The sequence below is a fragment of the Mastomys coucha genome, unplaced genomic scaffold (genome assembly GCF_008632895.1).
Source record: "Mastomys coucha isolate ucsf_1 unplaced genomic scaffold, UCSF_Mcou_1 pScaffold18, whole genome shotgun sequence".
NCBI lineage: Eukaryota > Metazoa > Chordata > Mammalia > Rodentia > Muridae > Mastomys > Mastomys coucha.
Genome location: NW_022196900.1, coordinates 114,637,908 through 114,653,865, shown reverse-complemented (window position 1 = coordinate 114,653,865; position 15,958 = coordinate 114,637,908). Strand labels below are relative to the sequence as shown.

Below are 15,958 nucleotides of genomic sequence, written 5' to 3'. Positions count from 1 at the left end.
CTCTCTCTCTCTCTCTCTCTCTCTCTCTCTCTCTGTATATCTCTGTCTGTCTCTCTTTAATCCTCTCTGTCTCTCTGTGTGTATGTGTCTTTGTCTCTCTTTAACACCCTCCCCCTCTCTATCTCTCTCTAACACTCTCACTATGTCTCTTTCTCTCTTTGTATCTGTCTCTGTCTCACACACAGTCTCTCTCTATGTGTGCCTCTCTTTCACACTCTCACTCTGTCTTTGTCTCTCACACACACATACACAGAGAGAGGGGGAAAGAGAGAGAGAGAGAGAGAGAGAGAGAGAGAGAGAGAGAGAGAGAGAGAGAAATAAAATGTTGTTCATGGTTGTGTTCAAATAAAACACAAGGCAGTGAGCAGCCAGCCAGGCCCAGGCTCTTGTTCCTTCATGATTGTCCCCACATTGCCTTGTTCCCTCAGGTTTCCTCTCTAGGCCAAGGTCAGCCCTGGGAAACAGGGGCAGTGGTCCTAAAGGGTCCCCCTTTTCTCTGGGTCCTCTCCTGATAAGGGGAGAAATGGGCCTGGCAGCTTTCTCTGGCCCTGGACCCTGGAGCCCACTGCTTCTCCTTATGCCCTTTCTCCCTTTGCCCATGTGGGTGGGTCCATTTCTACTGGTTTTTAGTAACTTTTGCACATCTTCTTAAGAATAAGCGATACTATCCACCATCTGAGCCATTAACTTGCTTCCTTTCTATACTGGTCTGGCATTAGGGATCTGACTTTAGAAGTATTGCAGGCTCTTCCAGGCCCTTGCCCATCCCTGTAAGCTTCCCTTAGGGGTTGGTATGGCTGTATGATCAAAAGGACTGTGGACAGTGACAGATGCTCAATAGCCTGACCCAGAGATACCTGAGCATAAGTCTGAGCACAGGTGTTGGCTTCAACCTGGCTGAGAAGCATAGCCATGGCCCAAGACAAAACCTGAGGCTAAGGAACTTAGTGTGGGAAGTGCCTGCCAAGCACACAGAGAAAACTGTGGGAGCAGATGTGACCCTGTATTGTCACAGCCACATAAACCCAAGCCAACTCAAGTCACCTGCAGAGCCTCTCATATGGTACTCCTGCAGGATTTCTACATTGAAGAAATGCCGAAAATAGTGCCAGGGTTTTGTCTATAGGCCCCTCCCCTACAAAAAAAAAATCCTTTGTTTCACAGCTGCTTTTGTAACAGAAACAGAAAGCAGTGGGGCAACAAGATGGCTTAGTGGGTAAAGGAAGATGCTCCACTCCCAATTGGGTAGAAGGAGAGAACTGACTCCTGAAACTTCACACACATGCTGTGGCAAATTCACATCACACACACACACACACACACACACACACACCCCACAAAATAAATGAAAAAAAAGTTAGGCATAATGGTACACACTCTCAACACTCAGAAGGCCAAGGAAGGAGGATCAAACATCAATACCAGTCTATTTTTTGTTGTGGGAGGGAGGGAAGAGAGATAGATCCATCGTTGTTAGGAGGTTCCCTCAGAGTCAGCCCCATACAGAAGTGACCTATGTAGAAACTTACCATGACCTCTAGACAGAGATGTTTCCATTCTGCTTTTATGGGGTTCAGGTTAAGATGTTCACCTTGTTTACTAAAGTGGCCAAAGTTTCCCTCTATTAAAGGAAGCTGTTATCACCAATGCTTAAGTGAATCTGCTAGAAGTGTTGGTACCGCCAAGGAAGGGACAAAACTCCTCCTGGATGGCAGGACCCATTAAGTTTGTGATTCCTGGTATGTGCGGGAAATGTCTGTGCTTCGCAGTCACCCAGGGAGTTTTAAAAAGATACCTTTGACTAATTTTGAGGTAGCAGACATCTCGTGGAGTCTGACAAACGTTATTATGTGGACAATTGGAGGTACGTAGAGCTCTTCATGACTCAGAGTTGAGTTTTCTGCTTGTCTGCACTGGGGAGGCTGCCTGTGTGAGGGCCAGAACAGACACCTTCACTCTCGTAGAACAATAGCAGAAAAGTCACCACAGGTGATTCACAGCTGAGGTGCACCAGTTCTGCTTTGTACTCTGAGTTCTCTGCTGCAGCTTCAACCAGGGTGTGTCAGAAATCCTTGTGGGGAGCTTATCTGTACTGAACATGTACTGACATGTGTGGTGCTAGGGGTGAAACTATGGCCCCACATATGCTAGGCAAGTATTCTTCCACAGAGCTGCAGCCCAGACTCGGGTTCTGACTTTCTTTGCCATTATTTCCTAACAATACAAAGTAACAATGTGCATAGTTTCCTCTTTGTGTTGAGCATTGTGAACAATCCAGAGATGTGTTACACTGTAGCAGAGGGTTTACATGTAAAATGGTTTACATACGGGGCTTGAGCAACAATAACTTCAGTCACTGAAAAGGGTCTTACAATCGATTACCAAGAGGCAACTATATCTAATGAATGTGGCTATGTTTCAAATAAAACTTTACTTACAAAATGAACTGGAGCAGGTCAGTGACTCCCTGAGGGAAAGCAAGGGATTTTGTGGAAAACTTATCCCATAGAGGCTAGAGAGAAAGGTGTCTCGGCCCTAACAAAAACATAGTAGAATTTTCTTCAGGACCAGGACACCCGGGGCTGGCTTGCCTAGGAGAAATAAACAGTTCCTCCTCTGGTGCTGGGGGCTTTTGTTCTGATTTCCACATAGTAGGGATTGTTTCTCTTGTAAATATGTAATTTAAATTTGGTGAGTGTTTTATAGCCGGTTAACTTGCTGTTTCAGTTTTCCTGAGTTCAGGCATCTGCGCACAGTAGAGTCACAGTTAGCCAGTGAGGTTCAGTCCAGCATGCTAAGAGCTCTTGCAGGAGCCAGGAGAGGAAGGGTTTGCTTGATCCTTCCCACACTGGCTCCCATGCTGGTGGGCAGCATCACTGTGAGCAGAAGACTGCAGACAAACATTTCCAAAGGCAAACAGTCCAGGCAAACATGAACTACCAACCCAGATGTCCCCAAGGTGCCCTCAACAGGGCATCTTGGGAAATTATCATGAATTGAATTTTGAAAATTAAGTCTTATTAAATGCAGGAAAGATCTTATTAGTGAAAGAAACCACATGGCCAATGTTTGGAGACACAAGGGGCCTGTGTGCTGAAGCTCAGTCCATAAAAGATTTATCCACAAAGCTTAGACTTCACCTCTGCCTGACCCCTGCTGCCTCTCCACACACCTCGCTGCTGGGTTCCTGCTATCTCAGACTCATCGAATCATGACCACCCTCTGGACCTACTATGTTGGCCTGCCCTTTCTTATCCCTCTTCCCTGATACCCAGCTACTGGCAGTTCCTTTCAGTTGAGCCTGGCTCCTTTTCATTCTCTCCTCTCTAATCCACACAGACCCTACCTATCTCAGCAGATGGACAGGCATCTCTGTGGTTCCTGGGTCTGCCCATTTACACGTTCCTGGGGTTCATCCACATACAAAGACTAGTAGTCAACCCTTAAACCATGTTACCCTGATATGCTTACCTGCCCTTGGTTGGGCACCTGCCCCATGGATCCTCTCTCTGTCCATCTGAGCCAGGATGGCCCACAGCTCTTTGCTCTCCCCTTACCCCATGCTCCATCAGTCCTCCCTGTGCTCCATCAGTCCTCCCTGTGCTCCTCAGTTCTCCCCATGCTCCATCAGTTCTCTCTGTGCTCTATCTGCCCTCCCAGTGCTCTATTGGTTCTCTCCATGCTCCACCAATCCTCCTTATGCTCCATCAATCCTCCCCGTGCTCCATCAGTCCTCTGCTTCCTTTTTGGTCACTTTTTCTCCTACCCCTAACCCTAGAGCCTCTGGCCTTCATCTCTACCTTATGGTGCCTTTTTTCTTTTAACCCCTAAAACAGACCTAGCACCATTGGGAACACAGAGATGAACTGCTAGGTGAATGAACACCCAAATCTATCTCTTTGTTTCTGTGGGTTTTTTTTTTATCTGTTTGTTTGTTTTGTTTTTTGAGAAAGGGTTTCTCTGTGTAGCCCTGTCTGTCCTGGAACTCACTCTGTAGACCAGGCTGGCCTCGAATTCATAAAGATCCGCCTACCTCTGCCTCTCAAATGCTGGGATTAAAGGAATGAGTGTATCAGCACTGTCCAGCCTAAGTCTATTCCTTATTTTCCAAAAACAATGTCCTACCTTGGCATCATGTGATGAAGCCACATCCATCATCCAACATGGACTCCAAATGTCAGCATGCCTCACACCTCACATGGTCCAAACGTCAAACTCAGCCTCAGCTTCCCTTTCACCTTGAGGTTTTCTCTGACCCCAGGAGCTCCCAGGTGCCCCATCACCTCTTTGTTTTGTTCACTTACACTGTAAGAGGCAGCAGGTTAGCACCTGGGGGTGACTCAACCAGAAGCTAAAAAAGTGCTTCCCGAGAGGGTTCCATGCACTCTGGCCTTTTGATGGTGCCTTTGCCTACAGCATGTTTCAGGGTGGTTTTGGTCCCTGATCATTGCCCTTCTCTCCTGCCCAGGTTGTTCCTGGTCATAGAGTATGTCAACGGGGGAGATCTCATGTTTCACATGCAGAGACAGAGGAAGCTTCCAGAGGAACATGCCAGGTGAGTCAAAAAAAAAAAAAAAAAAGCATGGCTGGGGGACTTTCCTCGGGAGGCCAGCAGTGAGAAGAGGGGAAGAGGGGGTGAGATTTGAGCAGAAGATGGCAAAGATGAGATCTTCCCATGGTATAAGACAACCCAAAGCCTCTTGGGAGCTTTGTGCCCAGGACTGGTCTCTCCCCAGACTTTGAACAGAGGTTTCTCATCCAAGAGACCAGGCTCCCTGGCTGTTTTGTTTGTCTTTGTCCTCTTCCCTTAAAGTCCACGTTCCCTCATCAGGAGAGACTCCCCGGTCCTGTCTTTGGCCTCCAACAGCTGCCCTCCAGCCCCTGACCTCACCTGGTGCTTCTCTTGGATGGCCTCCTCCTCCTTACCTTAGCTTCCCCCATGAAGTCCTGTTAATCATCGAGGCTATGACTTTTGCCGGGAAAGTGAGCAGAAACAGCAACGGCTTCTTGCCCGTCCATTTGCTTTTTATAAAACCGTACCGGTGAATGATGACTCCCAGGCTCCTCACCTCCAGCCCTCCTGTCCCATTCCAGAGAGTGCCCTCAGTGGTATCTAGGATTATCCGTCTTCTTGTATGTCTGACTTGGTGTGATGTTGCCTTCATGGTAGCCTGTTGGAAATCCTTTCCTTTTAGAGGTTGGGTAATATTCCATTGCAGTAATAGGGATCACTCCCTCCCCACCCCCATTCCTCTTCTCTTTCTTCCTCTTCAGTGGGATTCGCTGTGTGCCTCAGACTAGCCTCAGACTGCAGCCATGAGCCACTGTGCCCTATGGGAATGCTTCTTTTCCCATTCACCCATCAGTGCTTACTTCCACATTTTAGCTTTTATGAGTAAGGTCGCTCCAGACGTAGGTGTTCAACACAGTGCTTGAGACCCCACTTCTTATTCTTTTTTCCTTTCAGCTTTTAAAATCCACATACAGGATAATGGATCTCATAGTGGCATTTTCTCATATCCACTGTCCCCACCCTCAGGCATACATGAATTAGTGGCATTGTTTGATGAGTACCCTTTCTGGTTCTCATGCTTATTCGCTTGTTTGTTCTGGTGCTGGGGACTGTTCTTATGTAAGTGAGGCAGGAGCTTTCCCACTGAGGTGCACAAGGTCCTAGCTTTCACATTCTGAGGGACCTCCCTCTGGTCACATTTTTCATTCCCACCAACCATGGGTGTCTAGGGTCTAGAGTTCCCTTCACTTACTCTGGCTGTGGTAAGATCTGGTGGGCAGGAGGTGGAATCTCACTACAGTCTACGTTTGCATTTCCTCAGTGACCAGGATACCTCCCGGGGCTCCTTGTGCACCAGCCCCTGTCTGGCTGCCTGCCACTGTCCCTCTGCTGACTACAGAATGTCCCCTCTCCCCCCACCTCAGGTTCTATGCTGCTGAGATCTGTATCGCTCTCAACTTCCTGCACGAGAGGGGGATCATCTACCGGGACCTAAAACTGGACAACGTCCTCCTTGATGCCGATGGACACATTAAGCTGACAGACTACGGCATGTGCAAGGTGCCCACCTCACCTGTCCCCCAACATGGTTGACATCCTACAGGAGTATTCACTGACAGGGCACAACTCGGTGGTGACCGAACTGAGGCACGCCTGTCTGTAACTCTATGTCAGTGTTCTTGAGGGATGCCTCCTAAGGAGAGCCACTTCACAAGAGATTCACCCTCCTGGTAACTCTGTCCCCACAGGAAGGCCTAGGCCCTGGTGATACAACAAGTACTTTTTGTGGAACCCCGAACTATATCGCCCCCGAGATCCTGCGAGGAGAAGAGTACGGTGAGTGTGAGCCATGAGGGAGGTAAATGTAGGTGGACACCTTCCAGAAGTCTCCCTGGCTGGTGACATTCATTCAGCAGAAACCTTCCTGGCCTACCCTACAATGGCCCTGGTGGGGAGATTTATGGCCATAGTATACCCAAAGATAACACAGAACACCCCTCAGGGTTTCCCAACTGGTTACCCCTTACATACTCCAAAGGCCAGGGATGCTGAATAACATCCCTCTCCCTGAGGAGTCCTGAGGCCGGGGAGGAGAAAAAGGAGCCTGAAGCAAAGACACACAAACCCAGGGTGGGGTCACAGCACCCCAAGTCGATGGCCACTGGCCATGCATATGTGGAAGAAACAAAGTGCCTCTGCTGGGATCCAGAGCAGGGGGTGGTCTGGGGGATCCTGTAGACGTGAAGGTGTACTTCCACTCCTCTGGGTGGAAACAGTCGTATGCACCTGGGGGTGGGGCATACATATACATGTACATGTGTGTGATAGAGGAGGGTACGTAGCATGCAGTGTGTGTATGCATTTGTTTACTGTGCATAGAGGCTCATCACACATGTTATATATATGTGCTTGTGAACATACCCACTTTTGCATCCTAGCTTTTCCTGCCAAGCAGGTGGGATTACAAGCATGAGCTATCTACCCCTGACTCCTGACAGTGAAACCAGTCATAAATATACCATCACATAAATGAGTGTGCGGCAGGGAGCATGTGTGGGTCACCAATCCAAAAGAATGACTGGGTTTCTAGAAGCTCCTTCAGTTGAAGTAGCTCAGTAACCAGAGAAGGAAAGATGGCAAACTGGAACCAGAAATCAGTCTAGAACCTACCAGGGTTCTAACTGACCCTATTTCTGTGTGTGCCAGAGCAGGGGGACTGTTCCAGAGATGGTAGGGATGGCCAGACAGAGCTGAAGGCTGATCTTCCCTCCTGCTGCCTAAAAATAGCATTTAAACATGGGGGGGTGGGGAGAGGGAGAGAGAGAGCGCGCCAGCCAGCCAATGGTGGCCCCTGCTTTTAATCCCAGCAACAGGAGGCAGAATCAGGCACATCTCTGAGTTCGAAGCCAGCCTGGTCTATAGAGTTAGTTCCAGGACAACCAGGTCTACACAAAGAAGCCCTGTGTTAAAACAAAACAAAACAAAATGGGCTAGAGAGATGGCTCAGAGGTTGAGAGCACTGACTTCCCTTCCAGAGGTCCTGAGATCAGTTCCCAGCAACCACATGGTGGCTCACAACCATCTGTCGTGGGATTCAATGCCCTCTTCTGGTGTGTCTGAAGATAGCGACTGTGTACTCACATACATAAAATAAATATAAGAAAGAAAGAAAAAAAGAAAGGAAAAAGTGCCAGGCAGTAATGGCGCTTGGGAAGCAGAAGCAGGCGGATTTCTGAGTTCGAGGCCAGCCTGGTCTACAAAGTAAGTTCCAGGACAGTTGGGGATACACAGAGAAAAACCAAAAACAAAAACAAAAAGGAAAGGAAAAAATAGTGAATGTAAATATAGAGGAAATTGTAGCAGTGTTTTCTCATCTCAGAGAGATAATATATATTTTAGCAGCACTGGGGATGGGACATGTGCTTTGCACATGTGAACAAAGTGCTCTACCACTGAGCCACATTCCTCAGTGAGAAGCGGGCTTTGTAACTTTAAATCAAATCAGGAAAAAATGCCACCAGTTATGGTGCCATGCACTAGGAGGCTGAGGCAGGGGAGTCACAAGTTCAAGGCCAGCCTGGATCATCATCATAACCATCATCATCATCATCATAAATGATAATGACTGATGATGACAATTATGATGATGAGGGTGGTGGTGATGATGACAGGAACAAAGCAGGGCCTGTCCCTGGTGCCGTTCTGCATGTTTCTGTAGCAGAGATGTCCCAGCAGAGCTGAGGGGCCAGGAACAGCCTAGGTATCACACAGTGCAGGTGAGGAGTCACAGCTTCTGAGGACACAGATGCCCAGCACAGTGAGTGACCGGTGGTCAGGCTGCCCAGGGAGATGGATGCTGACTCTTTTGGCACATTCACATTCACACTCCCCAGCCACCCACTGCCTAGTGACTGCCAACTTTTCCACAGGGTTCAGCGTGGACTGGTGGGCACTGGGTGTACTTATGTTTGAGATGATGGCTGGGCGCTCCCCCTTTGACATCATCACGGACAACCCTGACATGAACACTGAAGACTACCTTTTCCAAGGTTGGTGGCCCATAGTGTATCCACTCCCTCCTGCCTCTGCATGTTTTTTTCTTCCCTTCTGAAAGGTAAGAATGGTATGTTGCCCAGGCTGATGCTGTGCCTCACCACCAATACAAACACATGGATCCACTCCTCTGGCAGAGAATGTAAAGTGAGGTGACCATAGTCTACCTCACCTTGAGTCACCTAGAAAGAGAATACCCTGATTTAGCCAGAGCCCCCTTCTTCCCACCCAGGGCATTCCCTGTAGCCTGTGCAGGTTTCCCTTGCTCCTGATGAGAGAGTTAATGGACACTGATATGCCCTAAGGGCTGTCCCTCGGCGCCCCCTGGTGACCGGTATTCAGACTCCACATGCCTCCAATCAAAAGGTAGTATGTGAATGTGAATGCTACCAGGAGGTCCCTAGAAGGACCCAGCAGGCTTCTAGAACAGGAAAGTGTTCTAGGGCTACAAGTCTGAGCTCTGACTCAGAAATGGGGTTCAAGCCAGGTGTGGGTCACATAGCCTTGTAATCCTAGCCTCTCAAGAGGCTAGAAGGAAGATAGTTCAAAGCCAGGGTAGATAAATACCAAGATTCTGTCCCTGCAAAAAAAAAAAAAAAAAAAATCACAAAATGAACAGAGTTCAGGGCCCCCAACCCCTGTAAGCTACCAGGAAGAACAAACACTACCAAGGAGTCTTCTCACCTGGCCCCTGTCCTCACAGTTATCCTGGAAAAGCCAATTCGGATTCCCCGTTTCCTGTCTGTCAAGGCCTCACATGTCTTGAAAGGATTTTTAAATAAGGTATGCTCTTGGCTGTGGTGGCAGACTGTCTCTTGTAACCCTCTGGGATCGGGTTACCCATGGGATGGAGTGGGTGGACAGAGTCTCTCCACTACTGGAGCTGTCTATTATCAGCTGTCAGCTGCCCCCAGCTGTTCTGTGCAGCTGATCATCCACTCTGGCACTGGGGCTCTGTGATCTTTGAGCTTAATTTTTATTGATATAGCAAAACAGTGAGAAAGTAACTTACAGGGAAAGGAATCCCAACAGAGGGAAAGTCAGACCCAGCTGGATACAAGAACAGCTGGAGACAGTGATCTCCCGTGGGGAAAGTTGTGTCATCCCATTTGGTTGAGGTTGAATCAGGGGTTTCCTTAGAAGTCCTAACTCACCTTCATTTGAATTCTGACCCCCAGGATCCCAAAGAGAGGCTTGGCTGCCGGCCACAGACTGGGTTTTCCGACATCAAGTCCCACGCTTTCTTCCGCAGTATAGACTGGGACCTGGTAAGCCTCAAGGGTCACCCGTGCCCTTCTGTGAAATGGGCCAATCTAATAGGCGGAATGGGCCCGTGTGCACTTGAGAACCTGGTATGTGGTGTCTGGTCATTTTCTGTAGTGTTATGGTTGGTTTTCCAAAGCTGCCAAGAACCTGATCCTGCTGTCAACAGTTACTGAAGCACAGGTGTTGGCTCTGACTTGAGTCCATTCCTGATATTAGGAGAAAAACTTCAACTTGTTTCAAATTAAACAATTGGAAAGTTACTGAAATGTTACCTATAAAATACACTCTTTTGAAGGAAGGTATAAAGATTAGCCTGTTGAGTAGATCTGGAACTTGCCCAACTCTGGGACAGCACACACCCCACACACACAACCCCACCCTGATCCTTCCAGATGGCTTACAGCCAGCACTGACGGCTACATTCCATCCCCACGAAGAACAAGATGTCACACAACGAGTCACTCTATTTACGGAACTGTTTGTGTGTGAGGGTACTGGGAGGAATCGGGAGGGGCCAGGCCACAGAGGCAACAAGCAACGAGGAAAGATGTTAAACCCCGCTCCCCTTACACACACACCCCCAAACCACCACCGCCCGTCTAGAGCTGAGCCACAATTATTACATAGTCAGAGCCTCAGTTCTCTTCTTTTCCAGGTGTATCTAGTCAGAATTCAGAGCTTTGACACTTTTTCTAACATTCCTATGTGTTTGTGAATGCATACATGAAGGTCAGAGGACAACTTCTGAGAGTCAGTTCTCTCCTTCCCGGATTTAAGTCTGAGGAAAACAAACTTAGGTTCTCAGTGTTTGGCAACAAAGTTACCTGCCAAACTACCTCACCTGCCCTTGATACTTCAAAAACAATTTTGTGAGCTTTTATTTTCATCTCCTGATAGCACCAGAGAGAAGCAGTGTTTATTTCTAACCTAGATCTTCACAATGCAGTCACTGCCTGGCTGGACCTGGGCTCAGTGGTGGCAAGTTTACCCACAGGCTCACTGCCTGCCCCAACGTTTGGAACAGATCACCTCCACTCTGACACTGAGGCATGTACTGACCTTGTAAATCCCTCAGCAGAGTACAGAGAGAGTTCTACTTGTTTCTCCCAGCCATTATCCTCATTGCTGCTCCTCTGCCCCTGCCCCTGCCCCTGCCCCTGCCCCTGCCCCTGCCCCTGCCCCTGCCCCTGCCCCTGCCCCTGCCCCTGCCCCTGGGTTCCCACATGGCATCAATAGCAGCCAGACCCTCAGGTTCAATCAGTCTCACTATGCATGACTGAATATGATGCAGTGTCTCATTTCAGCCCAGCTCCCCCTAGGTTGGACAGCCAAGTGGTTCTGATTAGCAAGAAGGGCTGAGAAGGTCTTCCACTGCATCATACACATGGTACTGTAGTTTTTAGTACATCCTGTGGGCATGGAGCCATTATTGCCAGGAAGACTCACCATACCACCTTACCTACCCCTTCCCTGGCCATATCAGTTTGTGTTCAACCTTACAACATGACTTTTTCAACTCTCCCTTGAAAGAGGGCCTGGCTAGTAGGTGGCCTTGCATTCAGTCACCCTCTGCTTGGTAAGGCATCTTCAAGGCTCATCCTAGTCATGGAAATAGATATGCTACATGCCTTCATGGCTGCCTGACATTGCTGTCTTAGTCAGGGCTTCCATTCCTGCACAAACATCATGGCCAAGAAGCAAGTGCAGAGGAAAGGGTTTATTCAGTTTACACTTCCACACTGCTGTTCATCAGCAAGGAAGTCAGGACTGGAACTCAAGCAGGTCAGGAAGAGCAGGAGCTGATGCAGAGGCCATGGAGGGATGTTACTTACTGGCTTGCTCAGTTTGCTTTCTTATAGAGCCCAGGACTACCAGCCCAGGGATGATACTACCCACAATGGGCTTTCCCACCTTTGATCACTAATTGAGAAAATGCCTTACAGCTGGATCTCATGGAGGCATTTCCTCAAGGGAGGCTCTTTTCTCTGTGATAACTGTAGCTTGTGTCAAGTTGACACACGAAACCAGTCAATACAGTCACATTGCACAGATGGACCATGTGTTTGTCCACTCGACCACTGATGGTCACTTGGGTGGAACCCCACTTTCCAGTACTTAGGTTGTTGGGTGGCAATTTCTTGGGGATGTTCCTCTAAATGTTGATATGATCACTCTGTGTCCCACCTGCTGAGGGGCTGTACCCCAGGGCTTCTTAGGACCATGCAGCCCAGCATAAGCTTCAATAAATGCAGGACTTCAGGACTGTCTACCTGAGGTGGGAGCACAGGCCCAGAGGTGTCACAGTAGGACCCAGGGTGCTGGTCCCTAGGGTGCTGATCCCTGGTACTGTTTGGTGCTATGAGGAAGGAGGCATCGAGGGAAATTGCAAATGTTTCCCCATGAGCCATGCTGGAACAGCAGAGGAGAGGTTCCTAGTCCCAGTCCTTCCCCCTAGCTGAAAAGCACTGCTCTATCAACACTGTGCAGCCATGGTAGTAACTGGTATGTCCAAGTTCCTGGGCCTTGGGACATGTTGGCATGGGTGTCATTCAGGGATTATAGTTTATATGGCTCTGCCTTCTGTTGTCTCAGGCTTGTCCCTGGCTTCCCCCAGCTTGGGCTTTGGCAGACAAGAGCTATAACTTGAACCTCTGAGATGCCTGAGCTGAGGAGATCCGAGCTGTGGAATGGCTTATGTATGGGGTGAGGTCCCCCTAAGTAGCTGGGGGGTAGGCTGGCACACCTACCTCTGGTACATTCTGTTCTAATGTCCCCCAGAACCATCCTCCTTCCTGAGTCATGGGGCAGAGAGAATCATGACAAGCTCAAGTAGGCATAGCAGTGGCTGCCCTTACAGACTAGGGGGAGAGGTTCAAACCAAATGCTGGATTTCTGCTTCAGACATGTCTAGTGGGATGGCCTTCATAAATCACACAGGCGATACCTCTCCTGGGAACAGAGACACAGCCTTCATCCCATCCCAGAGGGTGACCTGAGGACTGTCTGCATGGCACAGCATCCCTCATAGTGACCTTATGCTACCTCCCAAATCCTTTACACCTCTCCTCTCTAGACTCAGAGCAGAGACCACCCTAGAGCTGGGTGCTCAGAGTCCTCCCTGGGCTTAGCCAGGGGCTCTTCTACCATTCCCCTCTAGTGCTCTGGAGAAAGGATGGAGTCAGAAGGGAGGGCACTGCCAGCTGCCTCTAGGGCCTGTGGGACCAGGCCTCCTGCCCCTCCCCTGTGATGTGAGGGCAGGAGCATATGTTCTACTGAGCACACAAAGTCCACCATAGGCCATCCAGCACATCCCTCCCTGCCAAATCTCCACCAGAAGGTTTGGATATTAGCATAAAGGCCATAGGAAAGTTATTGGACACTATCCCAGGCAGAGCTGTGACTGGTCAGGAAATTGATTCTGAAAGAAATGGATCCTAAGAGCAAAATCCTGACTCCCTTAGGATGTTTGGCTAAGGCTGCTTACTACAGGGGTCTATCCACAGACCCTCCTTGTCTGGTACTCCATAGGGGTTTGCCAGCATGTCAGATCTGTGAGGTATATATCTTTGCAAAGGTCCCAGTCCCTGACTCACCATGAACTAGAAAGAGCTGAAGCAGCCATCTGGGCATTGCTACCACCCGCTATCAAACCAACTATGTTCCAGGTAACTGGCAAGTGGCAGCTGGCCACCTTGAGGAGTGAGTCAGACTGGCTAAAACAAGCTCCCTTGACATCAGTTCCCACCAGTGAGAGCTGACAGGAAATTGCTAGCCTCCACTCCTGCCCCGTGTCAGTTAATTCAAATAGGCACAGATAATTGCTCAGTGAGTAAGAAGGTGCTTGCCACCAAACTGACACCCTGAGTTAGATTTCCAGGATGCACATGGTGGAGTAAGAGAAGTTGTCCTCAAACATCCATACCTGTGCCATGCTTGAGTGAATCCACTCATAAATGTAATTTTTAAAAGTTTAAATAATATGTCCAAGGCTTCTAAATGAAAGTATTTTACTCCAGAGAGGAGAATAAATGGGAAGACAGACTGTCACAAAAACCTTCTGGTTTCTCAGGCATCCTGCCAAAGAAAGAAAAGGAGGAGTCCATGGTCATGGCATGAGCCTGTGGCTAGGAGAGGAGGAAGATAGAAGAGGATAGGATGAAGGGCCACACCCAGAAGTCCCAGGCAGGGGGCTCAGGAGACAAGTGCTGGAACTGTGTGACCAGGTGGAGTCATCAAAAATGGGATCACAACTGCGACTAGCCCCAGGCATACCTCCTTGCCCTTGAGACTGAACAGGACCAGTACCCTTCGCTCAGGACCAGCCTGGGTAGCCCAGACTTCAGCAGGCAACTGAAGTTGGTTCCTGCCAGTTCAGAGGCATACTGGCCTCTGGTGAATTTCTTTAGCTTGGATACAAAGTATCAAATGGCAGGTACTATCCAGGTACCAACCAGCTACTAACCAGGGAGTTGCAAGACTCCCTGCCCATAACAGTGCTGGGAACTGACTCCTTCCGTTTTGGCTAGTGTATTCAGAGCAGACCCATCCTGAGCTCTGGAGTCTGCGAGACTTAGTGCTACCTTCTCCCTCCAGCAAGGTCTCACCACTGTCCTCTACTCACATTTGCTGTCTTCTCTGCTATTTACACTATAGAAGTAGACCTTCCAGTCCACAGGGCAATGCACAGCAGTCAGGAGAGAATCTGGTGTCACCACACAGCACCGTGATGTTTCTCCCTCATGCCCACACTCACCTTCATTCATGCTTGGTAACACAGCCAGTTGCATTCTAGACAGCCAAGTATGTCCCTAAAACTCTACTGGGAACTTCTGGGGTGTGGGAGGGCTGGGACCCCTGAAAAGCTGAAGGCATGGACTTGGGGTACCACATTAGGGATAAGGAGGTCTACCCCCCCAGGAGCACAAGGGCAAATGCCGAGACCTCGTAAGTTACCCAGTCTTGGCTCTTCTGTCTAGCAGCAGGACTGCATTGGTACCCTTAGTTGTCCCTCCTCATCATGAACTCACCAGCTCCCCCACCTCTCCGTTTTCTCGTTCACTTACCCACATATGCCTATGCCGTACTCCTCTGTTGGACCGGGTTTGTTTCTAAGAACTGAGATGCATCTATAAGCAAGACACTGATCCCTGCCGCAGAGCCTATACATACTAGGAAACATCATCACCTCAGCTCCCACACCAGCCTCAGCCTCATAAGGGCTGCATCCTGAGCCTGTTCAGGGCAGTGTGGCCCATAGGACAGATCGTCACATTGTCTAGGACCCGTTGCCAGCCACCTCCCTGTGAAAGAGCAGAGTAAGTGCTGGACAGAAGGCTGGGCACCAAATCCTCAGGAATGCCTCAGGTGTGAATTACCCCCGTGTGGCTCAAGAACCCTGCTTGATAAAGAAGAATAACTATATCTTTTGGCTGTCCTGAAACTCGCTCTGTAGACCAAGCTGGTCTCTAACTCAGAGATCCACCTTTAATCCTGAGTGCTGGAATTAAAGGCATGCACCACCACCACCTGGCGTGAGTGTGAGACTGTGAGAGGGATTTCTTGCCACATGAATCCTAGTGCCATGTGGCACATGTCAGACAACAGAGTCCCTCCTGATGGCTGTTCATTCCCTGCTAGGCTAGAGGGTCCAATTCTAAATAGTGAAAGATGGAGATGACAGAGTTAGGGTAAGGAGAGGATTGAAGATGAATTTTCCCAGTGCCCATCTAGGTGAGGGTGTTGTCACACCCAAATACCATTATGATCAGGTTCTGAGACCAAAGAAACCACTGTGTGTACGCAAGCTTTCAGACACCAGCAGCAACATTGTTGCTATGCACAGTGGAGCCTACATGTTCAGCGCCTGTTTTCTTCTCCTGGTATTGCATATTTTCTCCTAGATTCTGTGCTTTAAGGGAGAAAAATGACGTTCAAATACCAGGCATGTTGAAAAACTGATCTTCCCATTTTATTTTGTGATTAATGTGCACACAAAGAACTGATGCTGGCAGAAGGGATGCCCAGCACCCATCTGACCTCTCTCTTGTCAATGTTCTCAGCTGGAAAAGAAGCAGACCCTGCCTCCCTTCCAGCCCCAGATCACAGATGACTATGGCCTGGACAACT

General features: G+C 49.0%; 1 protein-coding gene across 1 annotated transcript in view; it reads left to right on the top strand.

Moving 5' to 3' along the window:
- Positions 1-15,957, top strand: part of Prkcz (protein kinase C zeta) — a gene marked incomplete at its 3' end in the record, with an annotated part of 109,022 nt that extends 93,065 nt beyond the window's left edge. Inside the window, exons 11-17 of the mRNA XM_031377047.1 lie at positions 4,469-4,555; positions 5,938-6,073; positions 6,262-6,349; positions 8,443-8,562; positions 9,270-9,349; positions 9,745-9,834; positions 15,892-15,957. Coding sequence (XP_031232907.1) covers positions 4,469-4,555; positions 5,938-6,073; positions 6,262-6,349; positions 8,443-8,562; positions 9,270-9,349; positions 9,745-9,834; positions 15,892-15,957 — 667 coding nt within the window. The remainder of the gene's footprint in view (positions 1-4,468; positions 4,556-5,937; positions 6,074-6,261; positions 6,350-8,442; positions 8,563-9,269; positions 9,350-9,744; positions 9,835-15,891) is intronic.
- Between the last annotated feature and the right edge of the window lies 1 nt (position 15,958).